The sequence below is a fragment of the Rattus rattus genome, chromosome 4, assembly GCF_011064425.1.
Source record: "Rattus rattus isolate New Zealand chromosome 4, Rrattus_CSIRO_v1, whole genome shotgun sequence".
Classification (NCBI taxonomy): domain Eukaryota; kingdom Metazoa; phylum Chordata; class Mammalia; order Rodentia; family Muridae; genus Rattus; species Rattus rattus.
The window spans coordinates 160,451,452-160,473,049 of NC_046157.1; the positions used below are offsets into that span (position 1 = coordinate 160,451,452).

The following is a 21,598-nucleotide window of genomic DNA, read 5'->3' on the forward strand; positions in this document are numbered from 1 at the left end:
CCCAGTGCAAAAAATATGACAGGGGGTGGGAGGGGGGGATAAAAAAGAGGGTGAGAAGGAGAGCAATGCCCCTTCATTTATGATGCAGCCACCGCCCATCCGTTCTTGCCCAGTGTGCTCCCAGGTTCTCCTGTTCAATGGTTTGCGATGCACTTTATATAAATTCCCAGGGACTGTGTACAAAAGGCCATACAATGCTTCGCTTACTGCCGCCTGATTTTTAATACTCTGACCAAGGATTTGGGACTGGAATAGCAGAACATTGCTGGGATGATCACAGCACACATTTCTGCAGACTGGAGGAAGAACGCGAAGTCACCATAGCATGAGTGTGACTGGATGGCTAATATCTAATCTGCTGGGTTTACAGGACATGATGGAATTCTGCAGGGGCCGTTTTAAAAGTCATTGCTTTCTAGCCTCCATCAGAGCCCACCCTGCACGCCTGGTGCTAACACTTAATTATGACCAAGAGGATCTGAGAAATGCAGTGCGCCCCCCCCCAACCTCACCCCAGCAAACGTCAAGCAGAATCAATAGCCCTGCGCTGGCAACATGATGTTCTTGTTTCTCACATCTCCTCCGCTCATCTGCAATTGCTTTTATTACTGCGGTTCATTTAATGAGACCAGAGCGTTTGGAGCCAGATGGTGACGTTAGCTCAATCTGGAAGACTCTAATGGAATTGAGTTCAAACCAGGTTAAAAGTAATGAAATTAGAGATTCCAGTGGTCATTGTCTCAGGGTATTACGCTCTGGGTACTTGTTATACACCAGAAGTCAGCGCCAGCTTCAAATGAAAGACCTGAAATACAGTTGAGTGAGACCTGGTGTGCTCCTTCGATCACTCATTCAACACACGCTTCATTACGCCCCACAGCGCAAACACGGCCATTGTGGTTTCTGAACCACGGCCTCTGGAGTGTACCGGAGGTGGCCGGCAGAGCTAAGCAGACAGGCAAAATGGCCCTGCGTGTGTGTGCAGTCTCTAGGAAGGGAGAAAACTGGCTCTGAGAGATGGAGGGGGCAGGGTTTTGAGGACCGGGTTAAGGAATAGTCACCATTTTGTCGAGTCCACAATTATGTCCCCTCCCCCAAAGAATGAAATGCAAAGAGAGAAGGTAAACATGACACAGGGAGACCCAAGCCTCTCTGAATGTCTCCTGCTGTGGGCTAAAGTCCCTCAGAGAGGTCCAAACTTCAAAAGTAGCCTCAGCCTGGAATTTTTCCACAGGAAAAGTCAGCAGTAAATATTGACACTGGAATCAATCATCTCTACTGAGGTTCCAGACTGCTTCGGCCAGCCAGGGCAGCTAGGTCGCAGGTGACAAGGCTAAGACAGTCACCTTCAGAAAGAGCTGTAGAGAGGCCATCTCCTTGGCTCTGGGTCGCCGTCCTCGGGATGGAGCTGGCAATGCTGAAGACGCTGGTTATGTTGGTGCTGGGAATGCACTACTGGTGCGCCTCAGGTAAAGGGCACGTGCCACGGTGCTGGCCACCTGCTCTAGGTGATCACAGCCCTCTCGGTGCCTCATGTCCTCTCACCGTGACCTGTGTGCTTGCTGTCCAGGTTTCCCGGTGTACGACTACGACCCTTCCTCTCTGCAAGAAGCTCTCAGTGCCTCAGTGGCTAAGGTGAACTCGCAATCCCTGAGTCCTTACCTGTTTCGGGCGACGCGGAGCTCCCTGAAGAGAGTAAGTGAATGGCGACACCTCCCTAAGCCTTTTTTTTTTCTTTTCTTTTTAAACCACCCCTGTCTTGCTTTTACTTATTTGTTGATTAGATTATTTTATTTTTCTGTATAAAAAGATCACACCCTGTCCTCTTCCATGCTGACTGTTTGGACTGTGAAGAGATTTAATTACATCAGAGTTTTCCCCCTCTGTTTTCACTCTGACCTTGGCTTCTCTGTGCGTGTGTCCTGGTTTGGGGTGAAGATCCCAGAAGCCCTCGTGATGATGTTTGATTGGGAGGTGTTTCCTAGTGCGAAAAAGCCTCTCTCCCCACTCGGCATTGGGTTCTCACGTGTTTATAGGAAAGAAACGTTGGCTTCTGAGCCAAAGAAACCCACCCACTTTCGTGGACTTTATAGTGCTGTTTCCTGATCACTGAGAGAATTCGGTGCCGTTTTCTTGGCTTTTCTGTGACTCACTGTGGCAAAAGTGAGGAGAAATGGAGCAGGATCATAGAGAAGCCTTTCTCCTTCCTGCTCCCTGCGGAGTTTCACTGTCTTCTTAGTGGCTTAATGGGGCTCACAGGAAGGCAGGGACAGAAATGAGGAGGAAATAGAACAGACAAGCTCATGGAGACAAGAATGGAGCCATGTGGTCAGGTGGCCAGAAGCCACTACCTCCACACAGAGGCTACATGGCCACCCCTACTGGCTGCTCCTTCCTCCACCCTATTCTAGGCCACCACGTCTTAATACTCAGATTCTCCTTTTACACTCAGATGCTCCTCTCACACTCAGATGCTCCTCTCACACTCAGATGCTCCTCTCACACTCAGATGCTCCTCTCACACTCAGATGCTCCTCTCACACTCAGATGCTCCTCTCACATTCAGCTGCTCCTCTCACACTCAGATGCTCCTCTCACATTCAGATGCTCCTCTCACACTCAGATGCTCCTCTCACACTCAGATGCTCCTCTCACACTCAGATGCTCCTCTCACACTCAGATGCTCCTCTCACATTCAGCTGCTCCTCTCACACTCAGATGCTCCTCTCACACTCAGATGCTCCTCTCACATTCAGATGCTCCTCTCACACTCAGATGCTCCTCTCACACTCAGCTGCTCCTCTCACACTCAGATGCTCCTCTCACACTCAGATGCACCTTTGCTACTCAATAGCACACACACACACACACACACACACTTCACTTTCCCAGCTTGCCTGCATGTAGAACATGTCCCTTTGATCCCCTTTTGCAGACACTGGCTCGTTTTCTTTTTTCCAAATGCAAAGCAAATGCATTGCTTCAGATGCCTTTTCTAGCTGGACAACTGGTTGTGAAGGTGTGGGCTGAGAGCTGCCAGCCCCACCCAGTACCTGACTGTCAAGGGTCACAGTGAACACTCTGGTGGGGAGGCACTTGTAGGTGGGTGTACGTAGCTGTTAGCCAACAGCCGAGCTGCTTCTGGAAAAAAGCTACATCGGTATGAAGCTGCCTCTTCCTCCCACCCTGCTTTTGCTAGCACCCAGGCCACATTCCGCTGGCACCGAATGCAATCTTCTTAGAATGCTGTAGATCCCATAGCTTCTTGCCAAGCTTGCAGATCAACTGTTTAAATTCATTTGCAAGTTAGCTCTTGCTCACTGCAGAGCCAAACAGTTCATAAACAGAGAGCAGTAACCTGGGCCATTGTGGACAGGTAGCCAGTGAGACATGGCCGACACAGCATGAGCTAACATGTGGCCATCATGGGATAGTCATGGGGGTCTGACCCCCAGGCACATGTACCTAAAGAGAAGCCACTTACAGATGATCCATGTGATCTTAGCAGATGCTTAGTGTGGCACTGTCTCTGTGTTGCCCTCCCTCTCCACCTATGCCTGCCTGTTCCTGGTCCACCTTTGCTCTTCCCCATTATTTGAGTGCATCGTTCAAGCTGCAGTCTCCATGGTCTTTCCTTGAGCTCTGCATTCCACAACGTTGCAGGAAACACACAACTGGAAAACTACAGAGCAGAGATGGCCTTTATGTCCCAGTATTCTGTTCCTCCTCTGTGTGAGACAGGCTCAGGTTGGCCTTCTGTCTCTGCAACCCCTTACAACCCTACCAGGGAATGAAGATATCTGACAGAAGGAACAGCAGGGCAGTAAAATGTGGAGGGCTTCTTTGGGCCACTTGTGGTCAAATGAGAGGAGAGATAATTAGCATAAAGACAGCCTTTGTAGTTTGAAGAGAAACAGAATACAAGATTCTGGGACTCTAGTCCTCTAGCCTGATCGTGGGGAGGATTAAAAATTGAGTCTGGGAGAGAATGCTAAGGGTCTGGTCAATGGCTATAAGCAACAGAAGTTACTGTGGGTTGAAAGAAGCCTGTGTTGGCGCTTCTGTAATGACTTCCATGACCAACAAGACATTTCTATCTTTCTAACATTCCAGTAAATGGCTCTCACTGCTCTGTCAACACGGGCCAGACTTTGTCCTGGGACGCTGGGCTCTGCTGTTTTTCAGACAATAAGCCCCCATCCTTTGAGTCTCTGTTTACATGTTTCCTCTTCTGGAAGATTCCACTGAGTCCTTTAGAACTCAGCTACTTCCTCCTTTTTCTCCCATTACCGCATGCTTGCAGTCATTCTTCAGGCACGAACTACCCAAGTGGTCTTCTTTACCTTTTTTGCAAGCATCAATAGGGAAGTACCCACTCTGGAATCACAGGTGCCTGATGTCTTTTCTGCTCTATCTCTGGTGCCCAGTGCACAGGGAAAGGCTTTGTATATCACAACATGCCGGTCCTCAGACCACCCAGGTTTTTCAGGAAGTTTGAAAGGTTTTCCAGAATTAAAAAGTGATGTAGATTCAACCAGGAGATGGCCTGTGTCTCATTTTCTTATTTTAGGAATTGGTAGACATGCATGGTGCCTTCATTTAGAAAATGTCATCGCCAGTTTAGGAGCTACAAATAATACTTGGTGACTAGGCGAGCTCACAGGTGTGGACTCTGAGTACCAAGAAGGAACTGTCAGTGTAAATCTTTAAAAGCAATCTTGGTGTTGGTGTGAAGTCATACATTCCGCCCTCCTTCCATTTTCCTTCCTCTCTTCCTTCCTCCCTCTCTTCCCTTTTCTCTTCCATTTACTGTTATTTTGGGACAAGATCTCTCTCTATTGGCCAGGTTGGCCTCAAGCTAGGAACCTGGCTCAATTGGAGGTGGGCCCACCATGCTCGCTTCATTGGTTTCACAGTTTCCAGGGCTGCTCGACTTTTCTCTGTGGGCTCTAGTGTGAGTGCACACCGCTGCATGAATGCCAAGATGATACGTACCTACCTTTCCCAGTGAGCAGGCGATCCTGTCTATGGCTTCTTATTGGGCAGGGAAAAAAATGTACCTAGTACCATGAGGCTCAGAATCTGTCTAGTGAGAATCCATGCTTTGCTTCTGTGAAGGTTAATGTCCTGGATGAAGACACACTGGTCATGAACTTAGAGTTCACCGTGCAGGAAACTACATGCCTGAGAGAGTCTGGTGACCCCTCCACCTGCGCCTTCCAAAGGGGCTACTCTGTGGTAAGTGACCCAGAAAGAAATGCAAGGGAGGGAGGACCTCACTACGTCCATGACCACGAGCAGGTCAGGAGTCACCAAAGGAGCTTGGCCATTGCCTGTCTGCCATTCAAGCACATACTGACTCACTACAGCATTTCCTGGCATGGACTGTGTGCTCTGGGACTAAGGGAGTGAGATCTTGATCTGTGGAATCTGCAGTCTTCAGTGATGTCTGTCGGCTCTTTAACCCTTACTGCACCCGGGTCCTATTCTTTAACGTACAGACAAAATCTCCATGAAGTAGCCTATTGGTCTCATGAGGTTGGATGGTTGGTATCAGGTATGGTGAGTGCAAAGAGAGCAAAGAGAGACCCCAACACATATGAAACTCTGTTGGACAAGTGTGGAGTATGAGCCTAGCATTGGTCACTTTCCAGGATTGAGTGTCGCCCATAGTGTGTCTCCCCTTCTCCATCTGGGTCACATGATATGTCACATGATGCAGCCCCCGTGACCAGACTAGTCAGCTGTTGTGCAACGAGACCTTCTCTGATCAGAATGAAGCCATCAGTCCAGACCCAAAGTGTTTTCTGCCAAATGAATGGCTTTCTGAGGTCCCATTCCAGAGGGAATCATTTTGTTATTTCTCTCATGAAATTTCAACCAGATTTTGTTTTGCAGAGGATGTCACATGCACAGACTGCTAACCACATCTTAGGGCTAAATAATTTATCCATATGTGTGTGTGTGTGTGTGTGTGTGTGTGTCTGTGTACACACACACACACACACACATATATATACATACACACACACATATATATATAGATAGATATGTATATGCATATACCATGTAGTCAAATATACGTGTTTTGTTAAAGCAAGAATGAATTCCATACAGCCATCTATACTCACAAGGAAAAGCAAGCGTTTCTCTGAGACTGGAACTAAGCTCACAGAGATGCATTTCTTTTTTTTGTTATTTAGTTCTGCAGAGTGTTCACTTTGGAAACTGAACCATCTCTGTGAATGCCTCCCTTCTGCCTTGTTTTGCAAGCCCTGCAGTTTATTGTCCAGAGGCTAACCTCTCCCACAGGGTGGGTGCTGAAGAAGCAGCTCATAACTCTGTCTTTTCTAGCCAACAGCTGCTTGCAGGAGCACAGTGCAGATGTCCAAGGGACAGGTGAAGGATGTGTGGGCTCACTGCCGCTGGGCGTCCACATCCGAGTCCAACAGCAGCGAGGAGGTATGATGGGGCCCTGTCTCCTTCCAGCTGTGCCTGGGGGTGGTCTGTCTGAGCTGAGCTATTTGATAAGGCAGCTGGAACACCATTCAGACACCGGCAGACAGAGTTCTGCTCACACAGCTGGATTCCCCCTTGAACAGCTTTTCCATCCCCATCTTTACTTCTTTCCACTGCCTCCTCCCTTCCCAATCCCCGCAAACACAAAGCTCAGCCACAGAGCTCTCACCTCCATGGGAATAAGAAATCGTTCATGTTGGAGCTACATCTGAGTGACTGTGGCCCGAGAGCCTAGATTCTGATTACCCCACATGCTATGTCCCAGCATGATAGCTTGCTATGAATTCCATGTTTTCATAGGAGCAAAACAATTGAAGTGTAAAAATCAAGGCATTTTCAAATATATTTGTAGAAATTTCATGTCGGTGGGTAACAGCAAAGAGGGAAACGCTATAGGCCATAGAGGTATGGAAGGTTATTTTTTAGCTTTGGGGTTGTTCGGAACTAGGGATCTGTACATTCCCAAATGGAGTGGACTTGATGACCATAGGGTGTTCAGTTATGCACAGAGCTGGGCAGTAAAGGACTATCAGGGGCTAAGACATCCCAGGTAATCTGATCCAAGGCTGAGACATTCTAGCTCTCCACAATCACCATACTTCAACCAATCTGTCAGTGTGCTGGTCAGGGTTAACTGGTGCTGTAGTTCTCAACCTGTGGGTCACGACCCCTTTCACCTAAGACCATCAGAAAACATTAACATTTATGTTATGATTCACAACAGTAACAAAATTACAGTTATTAAGTAGCGACAAAAGTAATTTTATGGTTGGGGGTCACCACAACATGAAGAACTGTATTGAAGGACTGAAAGAATCAATCTCTGTCAATCTGTCTATCCTCCCTTCTCTGTCTCTGTCTCTGTCTCTCTGTCTCTCTGTCTCTCTGTCTCTCTGTCTCTCTGTCTCTCTCTCTCTCTCTCTCTCTCTCTCTCTCTCTCATTTCTATTCAAAACTATCTGTTAGTTATGCACTCTAGGTCAGGACACTTGACCTTCCTTTAACTCCATGATCTGCAGCTTCTTCATTGGTTAACTGTTGAATAATGAACACACTCACTGTTAACAGAATTTTTAGGGTAAAGGCCTGGGCTCCAGTCCCAACAGGCTAGGTGAGCAACCCATTCCTATAAGCCAGCTAAAGAAATAGTGAAAAACAGAGAGAGATTCATTTAATGGGGCCACACTGGGAAGAGCAATAGACCAAAGGGTCCAGTTACCATCACCCACCCACCCCCAGTCCATCCTTTGAGTCTAGACATGAGTCTTAGATTTAGAGAAAAAAAATGGGGCAGGAGGTTAGAGGTATACATTAGTAAACGATTCTTATCCTTGAGTTCCCCATCATTATTTAGGCCCCACTCTGTCCTACATTCTGGTTAATAAATTGATAATCTATTAATCATTGCCTTTGCCCAAAGGAATCAGCCTAGTTTCTACACAGGATGACGTCTGCTCCAGGATAATTGCCCTAAGGAGTCAGGGTGGGATGGGAGATCCTTCTAAGTTTTGATCCTCCTGGAATTGAAAGTGACCTGGGGTTTAGGATATTGATATATCTTTGAGCAGTCAGCCTTGAAGGGGAATGAACTAGGTCAGATAACCACATCCAGAGTGACTGTCATGCTCATCTGTAGCTTTTAGTTACCCTGTGGGTCCAAATGAGGCCCCATGGATGTGAAATATCAGCTCCAGGACCCAATGTGTAACAGATACTGAGACAGTAGCAGATGCCCCTTTGCCCCTAACTGCCATAGAGATACGTATTGGTGACTTTACTGGCTACTGAAACAAAAACAATTTAGTGGGGGGCTGTCATTTGGGCTCACAGTTTGAAAGCACAGCCCATCATGGCAGCAAGGACAGCTTTAGCTGTGGCAGCAGGAGCATGTGGTGCTGGTCACACAGTGTCTGAAGTCAGGAAGGAGAGAGAGAGAGACAGAGACAGAGAGAAACAGAGAGACAGAGAGAGACATATACACAGAAAGAGACAGAGACACAGAGACAGATACACAGAAACACACATACAGAGAGAGAGAGAGAGAGAGAGAGAGAGAGAGAGAGAGAGAGAGAGAGAGAGACTGGTCCTCAGCTGGCTTTTTCCTTTTTCTCTTCTTATTCAGCCTAGGACCCCAGACCATAGGATCACACCACTTGCACTTAGAGCAGGTCTTCACTTACTTAAACCCTCTTCATAGACTCCCCAGGATGTGTGACCCTAGGTCGTTCCTAATTCCATTAACAACCAATATTGGCCATGTTGAGGTGGTCTGCAACATTACTATCAAATCAGTGCTACACATCTGTGACTTGATATCACCTTTCTTCCCTGACTTCTTCTATACTAGCCCTCATCTCCTGAGGCTGAGGAATACTCATTTTTACCTACCTCATTTGTCATTTGTGATTGACGCTCAGTATACACTTGTTAAAGGAACACAAGAAAGCTGGGAAAGAAATGGTTGGGGATACAGCACAAAGGAACCTTCTAGATTCTGATGGTGGGATCAACATCCCAGTTACATCATTTGCTCATTCATAGTGGGATAATATTTCTGACAGGTGTTTACATCTTTTCCACTACTGCGCAGCTGTATAGAATAACCTTTTCCATGTCTTCTGTTTCCATTCACTTTTCCAGAGAGAGCACTAGACTATTATGAACATTATACTAAAAGTGTAGAGAACTCCAACTTCAAGGATTGCACATGAGCGTTAATGCTGTCTATGGAGTTGGCACAGCCACCCCTTGGCTGTTTCATCATGAAGTGTATTTTAGAATTAGAGAGTCATGAAACCAGTGGCCAGAGACCTCAGGGTCACATGGGGACCTGTGCAGAGAAGAGAAACATTGTTGACTAACTTCAGGTGCACTGCCAACTTCTGAAAGTCAACCTCTCAGGCAGTTTCTGAGCTTTCCCAGGGGCTGTAGATTGAATTTTCTCTTCTCTTGATGCTAAATACCAAGGGTCCCTTTACTGGACTGTCTGAATGAAACTCTGTGACACTTGGTCCAGCTAATTCAGAAATGACAAAGATCAAAGGAGGCTAAGGTTATATGCCTCTCCTACAGAGTCATTTTACTATCTATATTTTATGTATATTTTCTATGTATACTGTGATTATATTTTTTATGTGTGATGCTAGGGATGGGACGATGGGGGATTTTGTCACTGTGATTTTCTTGTTTATATAGTGGTTAGTAGGGAACTATATGAGGAACTATATGATTTTCTGGTTTATATAATGGCTAGTAGGGAACTATATGAACTAACACGCTGAGTTCTCTTTGATGCTGGGGATTGGACCCAGAGTTCCGTGCCTACTGGGCAAGGGTTCTGTTGACCAAGCTACATTCCAGCCCCAGCTTCTTCCTATCACAAAGCAAAACTACAGCTACAGGCTCACATCCTGGGTACTTAGGAGGCAATGGGAATATTTATCTCTAGCTGAAGGCAGAAAAGTCTTCGGCCATTGTTCTCCTTGGCCTGGCTGAGGTCATGTGCCTCCTCCTACAGATACTGTTCTACTTTTTGTTTTTACATATATTTTCTATATAGACGTGATTATTATTTTTGTGTGGTACTAGGGATGTGGTACCGAGGATGGAATGCAGGGGTCCTAAACAAACTGTGTTCTGCCACTGAGCTACATCCTTAGCCCCTTCTTTAATTTTTTTAGTCAAGGCCACTAAGCTACAATCCCCATGCCATACAATCTCCCTTGTGCGTGTGTACAGTTCCTAGGGTCAGGGTATGTTTGCATGGTGGTATTCAAGTTGCTACCACTCTTGACATTCAGAACCCATTCATCCTCTGGAGAGGAGGCTCCTGAGAGGAATCCGTCCCTAGTCTGCATCCTCTCACCCCTAGCAAATGCAGATCTGCTCTCTGCATCCACCGCGTCTTCCATGCAGATCGTTTCACAAAAATAGTCCCATATAGCATGTGCTCATTTGTGACCAGCTTATGTCGCTTTGCCAGATTTTTAGAGGCTTGTGCATGCCGTAGAATTATAAACAAGTGTGTGTGTAATGTGGAAAACGGCACGAAGGTACCTTATTCCTTTTTATTGTGAACTAGTTTCTCGTATAGATATGCTACATGTGGTTTTATCTGTGCACTAGCCGGTCACCATGGGAGATGCTTATACATATTGGCCATTATCAACGATGGTGTTGGGAGCATCTGCGCCACACGTTTCTGGGGATACATAGTTTTAATCCTGTTGGGAATGGAGTTTCTAAGCGTACAGTAATCTTAACTCTTAGCGCTTTGAAGAACTCGCAAACTGTGTCCCAGGGCAGCTGCTCTATTTTACGTTCTCTGCAGCAATGTGTGAAGCTGCCTGCCCGCCCTGCTTCCATCTCCCTCTTTCTCTTGTTCTCTCTCTCTCCTTCTTTTCTTCTTTCTCTTTCTTTTTCCTTTTTTCTTGAGGCAGGATCTTGCTAATATAGTCCAGGATGACCTTAGTGTGTAGTCCAAGTTGGCCTTGAACCATGTGATTTTTCTGTCCCTCCCTCCCTTCTCTCTCTTTCCTTCCTCCCTTTTCTCTCTTTCCTTCCTCCCTTCTTTTCTTTGTGGGGAGGGCGAAGTCTCATTTTACAGGCCAGGCTTGTCTTGAACTCATGGCTGCCCCATCTCCATCACTAGACTGCTTGGATTCAGGCCTGCTCCACCGCATGCACCTGTTTTCCGTGTGTTATCATCCTTTTAGATTATTTTAACTAATTTGTTTGTTTATTTTATGTGAACTAGCATTTTGTCTGCATGTGTCTGTTCATAATGTGTGTGCCATAATGTGTAGTGCCCGAGGAAGCCAGATTGTAGTACCAGATGGTTTTAAGCTTCCATGTGGGTGCTGGGAATTGAACCTGGGTCCTCTGGAGGAGCAGCAGTGCTCTTAACCACTGGGCCATCTCTCCAGCCTCTCTCTGTCCTATTGTGCTTTTTTGAATGTACATATTAGATACCACTGAGAGTTATTCTTATTTCTCTGAATGTATTATATATCTGAGCCCACCACGTAGCATTTACAGTTTTCTCTTCCATCCTGATGCTTAAACTTCTTTAGATGATTTTTGGGGACATGGCAAGATCCCACCGACGAAGAAATGATTATCTACTTGGTAAGCTGATCTTTGTTACCTTACTATTATTTCATTTCCCTTCATACAACTTCCTAACACAGTCCTCTGGGAATCACTTAAAGCTAGATGTGTCTAGTTTTCCTACAGATAGCCTTTGAACAATTAAAGTCATTACAGAAAAGCGAACACCTGGCTTCACCTTTGCTGCTCTCTTAACCTCACTGGTTGGCAACGCAACCATTGGCTCGAGTATTTCTATAGAGTTCCACACATAGGATCACATTCAGTGGTCTGCAGGTTGGGAGGGACACTGTCAGCTTCTCCATTCTAGTCTGTTTCTGTAGCTGGGATAACACACCACAAACAAATGCAGCTTGGGAGGAAAGGGTTTATTTGGCTTACGGATCTCATCTCTAGTCCGTCATGAAGGGAACTCAAAGTAGGAACCGGGAGGCAGGAACTAGGGTGGAGGCCATGGATGAGTGCTGCTTACTGGCTTGCTCTCTAGAGCTTGCTCAGCCTGGTTTCTAAGACAACCCAGGACCACCTGCCCAGGGGTAGCAGCACCCCCAGTGGTCTGAGCCCTCCCACAGCCATCGTCAACTGAGAAAATGTCCCACAGACGTATTTAGAGGCAAGGTTCACTCTACTCAGATATCAAGTTGACAAAAACAAAAACAAAAAACAAAAAAACCTAAAAAACAAAAAACAAAAACAAAAACAAAAGCCCAAGCAAAACAAAAAGGCAAGCAAACCAACCAGCATGCCTATTAAGCGGGCTTCATACTTAAACATGATTGTTCTCCCTTGATGCACTATCCAAGTTGTAGGGTCTAGTGTGGGTTGTGTGTCTAATCAGGGTAGACCTGGTGGTCTCCAGTCATGTGACTGGCACTCACATCACGATCTCTCATGGTGTGTTTCTGTTGGACGATAAAAGGGTCTTCATTTCCCCTCCCTGTACAGTGTTTAACTGTGTATGTGATCCATGTGCTACCGTTTAGAAGCCATTTTTAATGTTTCTGCTGAGTTTTCACACCGGCATTAACGTCAGTAAATGCCCCACTGTCCTACACTGCTCCTCTGTTTACAGAGGGTGTCCACAGCATCAGTTCTACAATTGCAGAGCTCTCTGAAGCGGGCGGAGGGGTCTGGCCTGATGATTGTTAATGTGTTACAGGCTTTCTTTATGATGAACCCAAAGGCGAGCAGTTCTATGACCGGTCGATTGGTAAGTGGTCCGTTTCCTCTTGTAAGATGCTGTTAGAAACTTTGCTGAGAAGTAGAGGCCACACTGAAGCCACTGCACAGGGGCCAGACCCTGAATTGGGAAACCATTTCAACAAACAAGAACCTTAAAGCATACACTTGCTTTGTAAACCAGGAAAAGGTAACTTGGAGGCCCTTACTCACAGAAAAGTTACTAGATATCAAATGTTAAGTCAGCCTACGAAGTCACCATTTGGCATTTCTTCTTGTCTTTCATAGGACATGTTTCCCTCTGACTATCTTTCTCCTTTAGCAGACTTGACAAGAGTTCTCAGTAAATGGAAGAGACTGGAACTTATTCCCTTCCCCATATGGTCAGTTTCCTTATTCAGTCTCCTGGGTGGTTCTGTACACCCCGTTTTCTCCACTTTTACCCAGAAGAGTTGAGTATTGAAAACTCTTGGTGTACATTGGCAAGTCCGGAGCATATACCCACACTAGCTGCCTACCAAGGCTTCCTACTTTGGCCCTCACTGCCAGGCTGTGGCTGCACTGTCTTCTCCCTGACTCCCTGCTGGCTTCTGTAAGGTCTTTCTGTTTCTACAGATCTTTTTTCTGTTCAATGGTCCTAACATCTCTGCAGGCTGTCAAGAGGAAAGTCAGTTTTCCCCTTAAGAGGACCCTGGACTTGTACATATTTATTCCCCCAGCATTGTCTGAGTTGTAGGGTCCAGTGTGTGGTGATGTGCCCGTGGAAGAGTCAGGATTCAATCGCATCTATGTAGTCAGGGTGGACCCTGCTGTCCCAGCCATGTGACGAGGACAGAGATTGGGACTTTGAACCTATCTGTCTTCCACGTCTGTGCATTCCTACACTGCTGTCTGGCATTGTGAAATCCACCCTGTGTCCAGAGCCCTCCCCCTAATAATGACCTCATACTCACACATTAGGGAGCTCTGGGTCTCAACTTCATGCTCCAGTTAATCCTGTGTGCCAGGAATTAAACCTGAAACATTAGCTTTTATACCCCACCCTGAAAACACACACACACACACACACACACACACACACACACACACACACACACACACACACACACACACACACACACACACACACACACACACACACACACACACAGTTTGTCTCTTTGGGAGAGCACAGCTGGCACACCCAGCACTGCTGCTGACATGTTCTTTGGGACAATTCTTTCAGAACTGTCTTCAGAACCCATGGCCTATTCCTCGAATGTTTGTCACAGTAGCAACTGTTGTGTCTTGGGTTTTGATTCTGGAAATGGTCAAAAACGGGGATTAAGTTGACAATTTAGGTGGATAACCTACATGGGGGCTTTACTCCCAATCGCTACATACCAACACATTCCCAAATTCAGCATCTTTGACAGCAAACTGTGACTGTCTTGTCGTTTCTGGGGTTGAAAGCACAGGAGCAACTGAGCTGGGTGTCTCTGTGCCACTCTGTGAAGGGGTAGGAAGGCCACTGATCGGTGCTTTCAGCTGATGTTGACTGGGGTCAGAAGACTGGTCTTCAAGCTCATGACTTGGTTGTTGGAAGGTTTCAGGTCCCCATGGGCTTTGGGCTGAAAATTGGTTTTTCTACTACATGGGTATCTTGACAGGGATGTGTGAGTGTCCCTAAAACATGTCAGATTTCCCCAGTGATGAAGACATGAAGAGAGAGACAGAGACTCAGAGACAGAAAGAGACAGAGACAAAGAGACCCAGAGACAGAAAGAGACAGAGACAAGGAGACCCAGAGACAGAAAGAGACAGAGACAAGGAGACCCAGAGACAGAAAGAGACAGACAAGGAGACCCAGAGACAGAAAGAGACAGAGGCAAAGTTAGAGTCACACACACACACACACACACACACACACACACACACACACACACACACACAGGGAGAGACCGAAAGAGACAGACAAGGAAAAGAACACACAGAGAAACTGAAACAGACAGAGACATGGTTAAAAGGAGAGAGAGAGACAGAGACAGAGAGACAGAGACAGAGACACACACACAGAGAATACAGTTCAGATGTAAATTCATGTGACTAGGCCTCTTGTGCGTGTCAGAAGGCATCTCTAAGCCACCACTTAACCACACTGGGAACTTGGAGCACCATTAATGCAGATGTACAGCTGTCTCTGAGATGCCTCTGAACATGATGATTTAATTTAATTCCACAAATGTGTGTGACAAGCATGGGGCAGTTTCCACAGACGACTGAAAGAGAAATGTGACAGTTCCCGCCCTCAAGGGCTTTCGGTTGAGGCCGAGTGTGACACGGACTGTGGAGCGAGAAGTCAGCTCTGGGTACCGTGGACGGGAGAGGGCCGGAGGCTTGTTGAGGAAGACAAGAGACGGTGACTTGGGTGTTCTGTGGGCAGTGAGGGCTCAGGTTGTGTTTGGCTTGGTCTCATCAATTTATGCCTGACAGAGTCTGTTTCTCCCTTCCATCGTTAGAGATCATGAGGAGGGGACATCCTCCTGCCCATAGAAGGTTCCTGAACCTCCAACGCAGAGCAAGAGTCAATTCTGGCTTTGAGTGACATCCTGGAGGTAAGGGACAACACGTATGACTATTTAGAAGCAGAAGGGACTGAGAGTAAGTGCTGTGGCCTCTTTCCCAGACTCTTCAGAGTCCACTCCATCTTTCCATTGCCCCTGCCTCCCCCTAGGCACAGTGTGTCCATCTTGTGGTTCCCCATCTTTCCTCGGCAGCATCTGCTGTTACTGACATGATCAAGTTTCTCCACTTTCCAAACCACAAAGAGAACACCCCTGCTTTTCCCAGCCTCTCTTCCCCAAATGCTATCCTCCCTCCTCCTCCCTCCCTCCTCCCTCCCTCCCTCCCTCCCCCTCCTTTTCCCCTCCCCCCCTCCCTCCCAGGATAACATTTTTCATAGAATCCTCTTTGACTTTTCTTTGTCACTTCAACACTGGTGGCCACGTATACTCCCTCAGCCAGTTCTTTCTCCCCTCTATTGATTACTCTGTCACCTCTTCTTCTTCCTTGACCGTCACTGTCATTGATTGTAGCTTATCTTCAAATGGGCCACACTCTCCCAAGATCTGGGTCCTTATGTTAGCTGCCTGCTAGGGGCATTGGCCATGGCTGGACTGTGAGATCTGGAAGTTCTGCTAGATTCGTTTCTTGGTTGATGCCATGGCTTCCCACCTAATTTTCTCACTGTATAGATCTGGGGAGCATCACTGAACCTTCTCTGTCCTTCCAGGAGTGGCGTCTGGGGGGCGTAGGACTGTTTGTTGTATTGATTTATCTAATACCAGCCAGGCATTTCCTTCCCTCGCTACTAATGAACTGAATGCATTCTGGCCTGGGGGCCTCTTCCTACACTGCCTATCTTATCTGTTGTCCTTGTTTATCCTTGAAAGATGAGGAGATCTTGATCCTCCATTGGTGCCCTCTGATGTTGACTTCACTTGTGGGCTAAATCAGAGCTGTGCAAAATCCAGACATTGAGCAAAACAGAATAATGGATTGTACACTCTCCCCCAGTGCTCTGGGGGAATGGTAGACTGAAGTCTGATCTACTAAGCTGTCATCCAGCATGGTGGAGTCTCACCATATACAGATTCTCGGGTGCCGGGATGAGAGCAAGCAGAGTAAATATTCTGAAAACTCCAAAGGGACTGTGTGAAGGAGACACTTCAAAGGAAACTTAAGATACAATTGCAGGAGCTGGAGAGATGGCTCAGCAGTTAAGGTGACTTGCTGCTCTTGCAGAGGACCTGAGTTTGACTCCCCAAACCCACTTGGTGGTTCACAACCATGTGTAACTTCAGCTCCATAGTATCTAACACCCTCTTCTGACCTCCGTGGGCACCAGACACACATGTGGTACACATACACATGCAGGCATTCATAAATAGGATAAATGAATCTTAAAATGTTTTCAATTATATTTATAGTGCAATTACAGATGTAGATTCAGGGCATCAGTGTTAGGCACGCACACATGCACGCACACATGCACACACACGCACACACAGGAACACACATGCACACACGCATGTACAAACATACACACACACACATGCACACACGCAGGCACACACATACACAAATTACTAAAAAACATTTATTTATTTTATGTGTATGAGTGTTTGCCCATGTGTATATATGTACAACCTGCGCCTGCCCGGGGCCCTCACGTGCTGGGAACCGAACCTTGGTCTTCTGCAAGAGCAGCGAGTACTTTTAATGGCTGAGCCACATCTAGAGCTCTTTGTTTGCTTTGTAATGTAAACAACACTACATGCTTTCAGATAGCATCTGAACAGCCCAGCATAGCTCACAGCAGCCTTACTGCTTCAACTCTACGCACACCTCTAGCTTTGTCCTTTCCGTACCCACCTCACCCCTGAGCTCCCATGATGCCCCGGTTCTGTTCCCAGCATCTGTAACTCTAGTTCCAGGGGATCCAATACCCGCTTCTCGGCTCCGAGGGCACCAGGCATGTGCATGGTGTGCACACACACACCATCAGACACTCACAGGCTTGTTGAGAGTGGGACCCAGGGAGCTTCCTGGTACCTTCATCCCGGGGCCCTGCCTTTAGCCCATGACTGGGCATATCCGCGCTCAATGAGTTTCTTTTGAGCTGGGATCATTCACTTTGGGTGTTTGAGAGACGTTTCCCTGAAAGGCAGCTAAGCACGGCATAATTAATTTTAACAACTTGCAATTTGAAAGAAGTCAACTGACAGTCTACCAAAATGGAGAGCAACATCCACTGTGAGTGAGAGACGCAGGTGGCAGATCGTCTTTATCTAAAAATAAAAGCCGACTTCTTGCTGAGATCAAGAAACTCGGCATTTTGAAGAAAGAAACTTGATGTATTCTTTACACACACACAAAAACTTGCCCTTTGCCCTGGAGAGCATCTGGAGAGTGGAGGGGCGTGAGAACGGAATTTTTGGTAGATGAGCGTGCTTTGCCTGTTAATGATGTGGTTCCATCGAGTGTGCGGGCCTGTGTGTGTCGCAATAGAGTGGCATCATCTAACATCTGCAGAGAAATGGGCCACGCAAAATGTCTTCAGAAGCAGCACAGCCCGGAGGCCAAGCTAGCAGCCTCGGTCTGCTCATCCATTGTTGCTGGTGTCCCAGTGGCGTCTCTGGCCTCACGTGACTTTTAGCAGGGCAGGTTTTGAAATAGCCCACCACACTGCCTGGAGTCATAAAAACGAAGCTAGTAATGGCCACACTGTGGTTCCACTGAGGAGGCAGCCCCAGTGTGCTCTCGGCTCAGCTGCTCTCCTTCTAAACCTGTACCACTGCCTCTGACAGGCATCCAGCCCTGAGAGGAGGGCTCAGCCCCGGCAAGGGATTTGTTTGTTTGTTTGTTTTGTTTTTTATTTGTTTATTTTTCTTCCCATTGGAACACAGACTCTTGGCAGATGTCTTACCTGGCTATCCTTATTGTTTTAGTTCCATGACTAGTGAAGATACCCCGAATGTCTATATAAAATTACTTATAAAATATCCCCACCAGTTTCATTATATAATCAGGATAGGATGAGTGGCCGGTTGACCGTTAGTGAGATTGACATTTTAAAAATGTGAATCATATTTTCTCCATTTTATCATGAGTCCCTGGATTAAAATAGAAGCTGAGCGAGTATGTCTATAATCTAATAAATACTGTTCTGGTCTTCTCTAAGCCAGAAATGCTTTAATACTAGAGGAGAGAGTAAAATGTGGTACTCAGTAAAAGTACCATGGTATTGTTAGTGGGACTCTAAAATACATAGTTTGGGAAACCAGGGCCTGATTCCCATGTTAGAAAGGGTTTTCTCAAGATCCTTCACTTTCTTAATCTTTGTAGCTAGGGCAGTTCTGTCTTGGCAGCTGTGGAGTGGCCGGAACAATCTGAGGTGGGGCATTTTCCTTTACGAGGCCCCGTGACTGGTGTTGGGATCATTAGCAGTGTAAGAGTCAGGTCTGAAGGTGGGTTTGGTCCATAAGCCAATGACAAAAAGATCAGTGCCATGATTTTTCCACATAATCCTTCAGTCACTGTTGATCAAATGTCCTCTCTGTACCCAGGGAGACCATGACTCCCAAGTATGTTTATTGCCTTATGTCAATCATATCTTATCATATCATATCATATCATATCATATCATATCATATCATACCTTATCATATCAACCCTACCATATCATACCATATCATATCATACCATATCATACCATACATATCATATCATACCTTATCATACCATATCATACCCTACCATATCATACCATACAATATCATACCATATCATACCATACATATCATATCATACCTTATCATACCATATCATACCCTACCATATCATACCATACATATCATATCATACCTTAACATATCATATCATACCATACAATATCATACCCTACCATATCATATCTACCATATCATACCATATCATATCCTATCTTATCATATTATACCATACCATGTCCTATCATATCATACCTTATCATACCATATCATATTATACCTTATCATACCACATCATATCATATCATACCATATCATATCATACCATACCTTATCATATCATACCATATCATATCATTTATCATGCCATATCATCTGTTTCTTAGAGGAGGAGGCAAGGAGCTCAGAGAGACCCTACTCATAGAGGTGGTGTTGGGATTGAGGTTTATTTCTCATGTCTACTCCCTATACCTATGTTTTCTTCTTGTAATACATCTCGACGTGAAACTTCAGTGTTCGAGATACTTTTGTCCTGTTCTGAGTGGCACTATATGTGTTCTTGCCAAGTAGCTGCAAATCTGCAAGTGTGAGCTACGTGCTTTCCACCACCAACCAGGTGGGGGCACTGTTCCCTAACACCTGAGGCACCTTGGCCTCTGGGGAGTGATTTCATTGTTCAGGTTTCAGACTCGCTAGTGAGAATCTCTTATTATGATCTCCAGAACCTGCTCACCCACAGAAGGAGCCAGATTCCACAAAAAGAGAGGGGGGAAAACCCCACTGGGGCCCCAGAGGCTAGAACCTGACCACTCTCCACTCCCCACTTCCCTTGGCTCTCATTCCTGCTGCTCTGCACCTCTTACCAATTGCTCTAGCAGGTCCAGTGACTTGCCACAGTGACTCTGCTTTGATGTGCTTGCCTGGGGTTGACCTGATCCATCCCTCCAGGTTGAACTCTCAGCTTAATAAACAACAGCTTGCCACCCACATCCACTGACTATTCCACTCCAGGCTTAAACCGAAGTCCTTCCTTATAGACCCAGTCGTCTCCCTCATGGCTGTGATTAGTGTGCCATAAACATCAGTTCAGGCCTCCTCCCTTCCACATGCAAAGTGTGGTGAGTCAGGCAGCCCTTCCTCTGCAGTACTCTGCAGCCCTGCCCCTCTCCATGTTCTCGACTCCTCTTCCTTTCTAGCCAAGTGTGTCCCAAATCTTCCTGACAGTTTTTCTTGTTGCCCTCGAAGGCTCAGTCATGGCTTCCCCTTAACAAAAATTCCTGAGAGCCCTGCTAAGTTCAAGGATGCAGTCTGAGCTCCCTAGGGCTATGGCTGGGCAGTGCCACAACTAGTGTGTATCACTTTATCGACATCCCGTTTTCCTCTGCCTCCTGCCTCACATCAGTGTCTCACACAGTGTGTAATCCTCACTAGACCCCGGGTCTCACCTTCATCCAAAGGTCTTGTCTCGCTCACCTCAGTGTACCCCACTCATTGCCCTCTTCAGAAGCTGATTCCCTCATGTCTCTGGAGTCATCCATCTGGAAGCTCGTTTACAGTGTTGTACTATGGTGACATCCATCTTCTCCTCTGGTTCATGACTTTAAATATTGGGGGACGTCAATATTGTGTCTTTTTCATCTTTACGGTCCACAGTAAATGTTCCACTCAGTCTTGCTTACTGCACAGATTAATTGATGGATGGATCAATAGATAGATTTGTGAAAATTTGCTCTCCAGCCCTATCTCCTCAGATTGTCACAGCCCCTGGCCAGCCACAGCTTTGACTGGCCCCTCTGTCTCTCATTCACAGACTGATGCCTGGCCACAGCCTCTGTAAGGAGTTTCTCTGGTCTTTCCTGTTTTGAGACATGAGATCCCTTTCTGAGGCTGTGTCTCTGTCCCCTGACCAGGCTACCTCATCTCCCTGTGGTATCTCTCATCCTGTCTTTGGTCCCAAGCAGACTGCTATGTGTAGCTGTTCAAATCTCCTGTAGGATTTAGGTCACTTTCTGAGCAGTTCATTGGAATCCCAGGCTGAGCCTCCAACACTGGGATGCTAGTGCACACTGTGGTAATCTAACCTGACTGTCCTTCTCAGGGTGCTGATGCATTCCATGGTGATCTAACCTGCCCCTCCTTCTCTCTTGAATAGATTCCATGAAAGAAAGAGAAGCAGAAGCTGAAATGAAGGACATGGAGAACCGTGTCTTTTTCCTTTGATAAGCTCCACTCTTCAATAAAGATCTTCCCCTTCCTGTACGCTCTTTAATTGTCTGGTTTGGAATACAGCATCACTAAGTATCCAATTTCAGATTAGAGCATCACTAAGTATCCAATTTCAGATTAGAGCATCACTAAGTATCCAATTTCAGATTAGAGCATCACTAAGTATCCAGTTTCAGATTAGAGCATCACTAAGTATCCAGTTTCAGATGAGAAACTGATGTCATGAGGAGGATGGGGTGGAGGCTCACAGAGTAACTATGTTTCAAGTGTTTTCAGCTAATGTACAGCAGATATTAA

The 21,598-nt window shown here is 46.3% G+C and overlaps 1 protein-coding gene across 1 annotated transcript; it reads left to right on the plus strand.

The window, feature by feature from the left end:
• Positions 1-1,252: 1,252 nt before the first annotated feature.
• Spp2 (secreted phosphoprotein 2) lies at positions 1,253-21,334 on the plus strand. The gene is made up of 8 exons (XM_032899611.1): positions 1,253-1,469; positions 1,571-1,695; positions 5,119-5,238; positions 6,355-6,462; positions 11,591-11,645; positions 12,787-12,837; positions 15,305-15,400; positions 21,228-21,334. Exons 1-7 carry the CDS (start codon positions 1,403-1,405, stop codon positions 15,388-15,390), a joined length of 612 nt encoding a protein of 203 aa, XP_032755502.1. The 5' UTR covers positions 1,253-1,402; the 3' UTR covers positions 15,391-15,400; positions 21,228-21,334.
• Positions 21,335-21,598: the final 264 nt, after the last annotated feature.

Excerpts from the sequence above, each read along its gene's own strand:
- Spp2 (XM_032899611.1), top strand. The coding sequence starts at position 1,403 with ATGGAGCTGGCAATGCTGAAGACGCTGGTTATGTTGGTGCTGGGAATG. Across the intron at positions 5,239-6,354 it reads TCCAAAGGGGCTACTCTGTG|CCAACAGCTGCTTGCAGGAG; the intron begins GTAAGTGACCCA and ends TGTCTTTTCTAG. Across the intron at positions 11,646-12,786 it reads AAGAAATGATTATCTACTTG|GCTTTCTTTATGATGAACCC; the intron begins GTAAGCTGATCT and ends AATGTGTTACAG.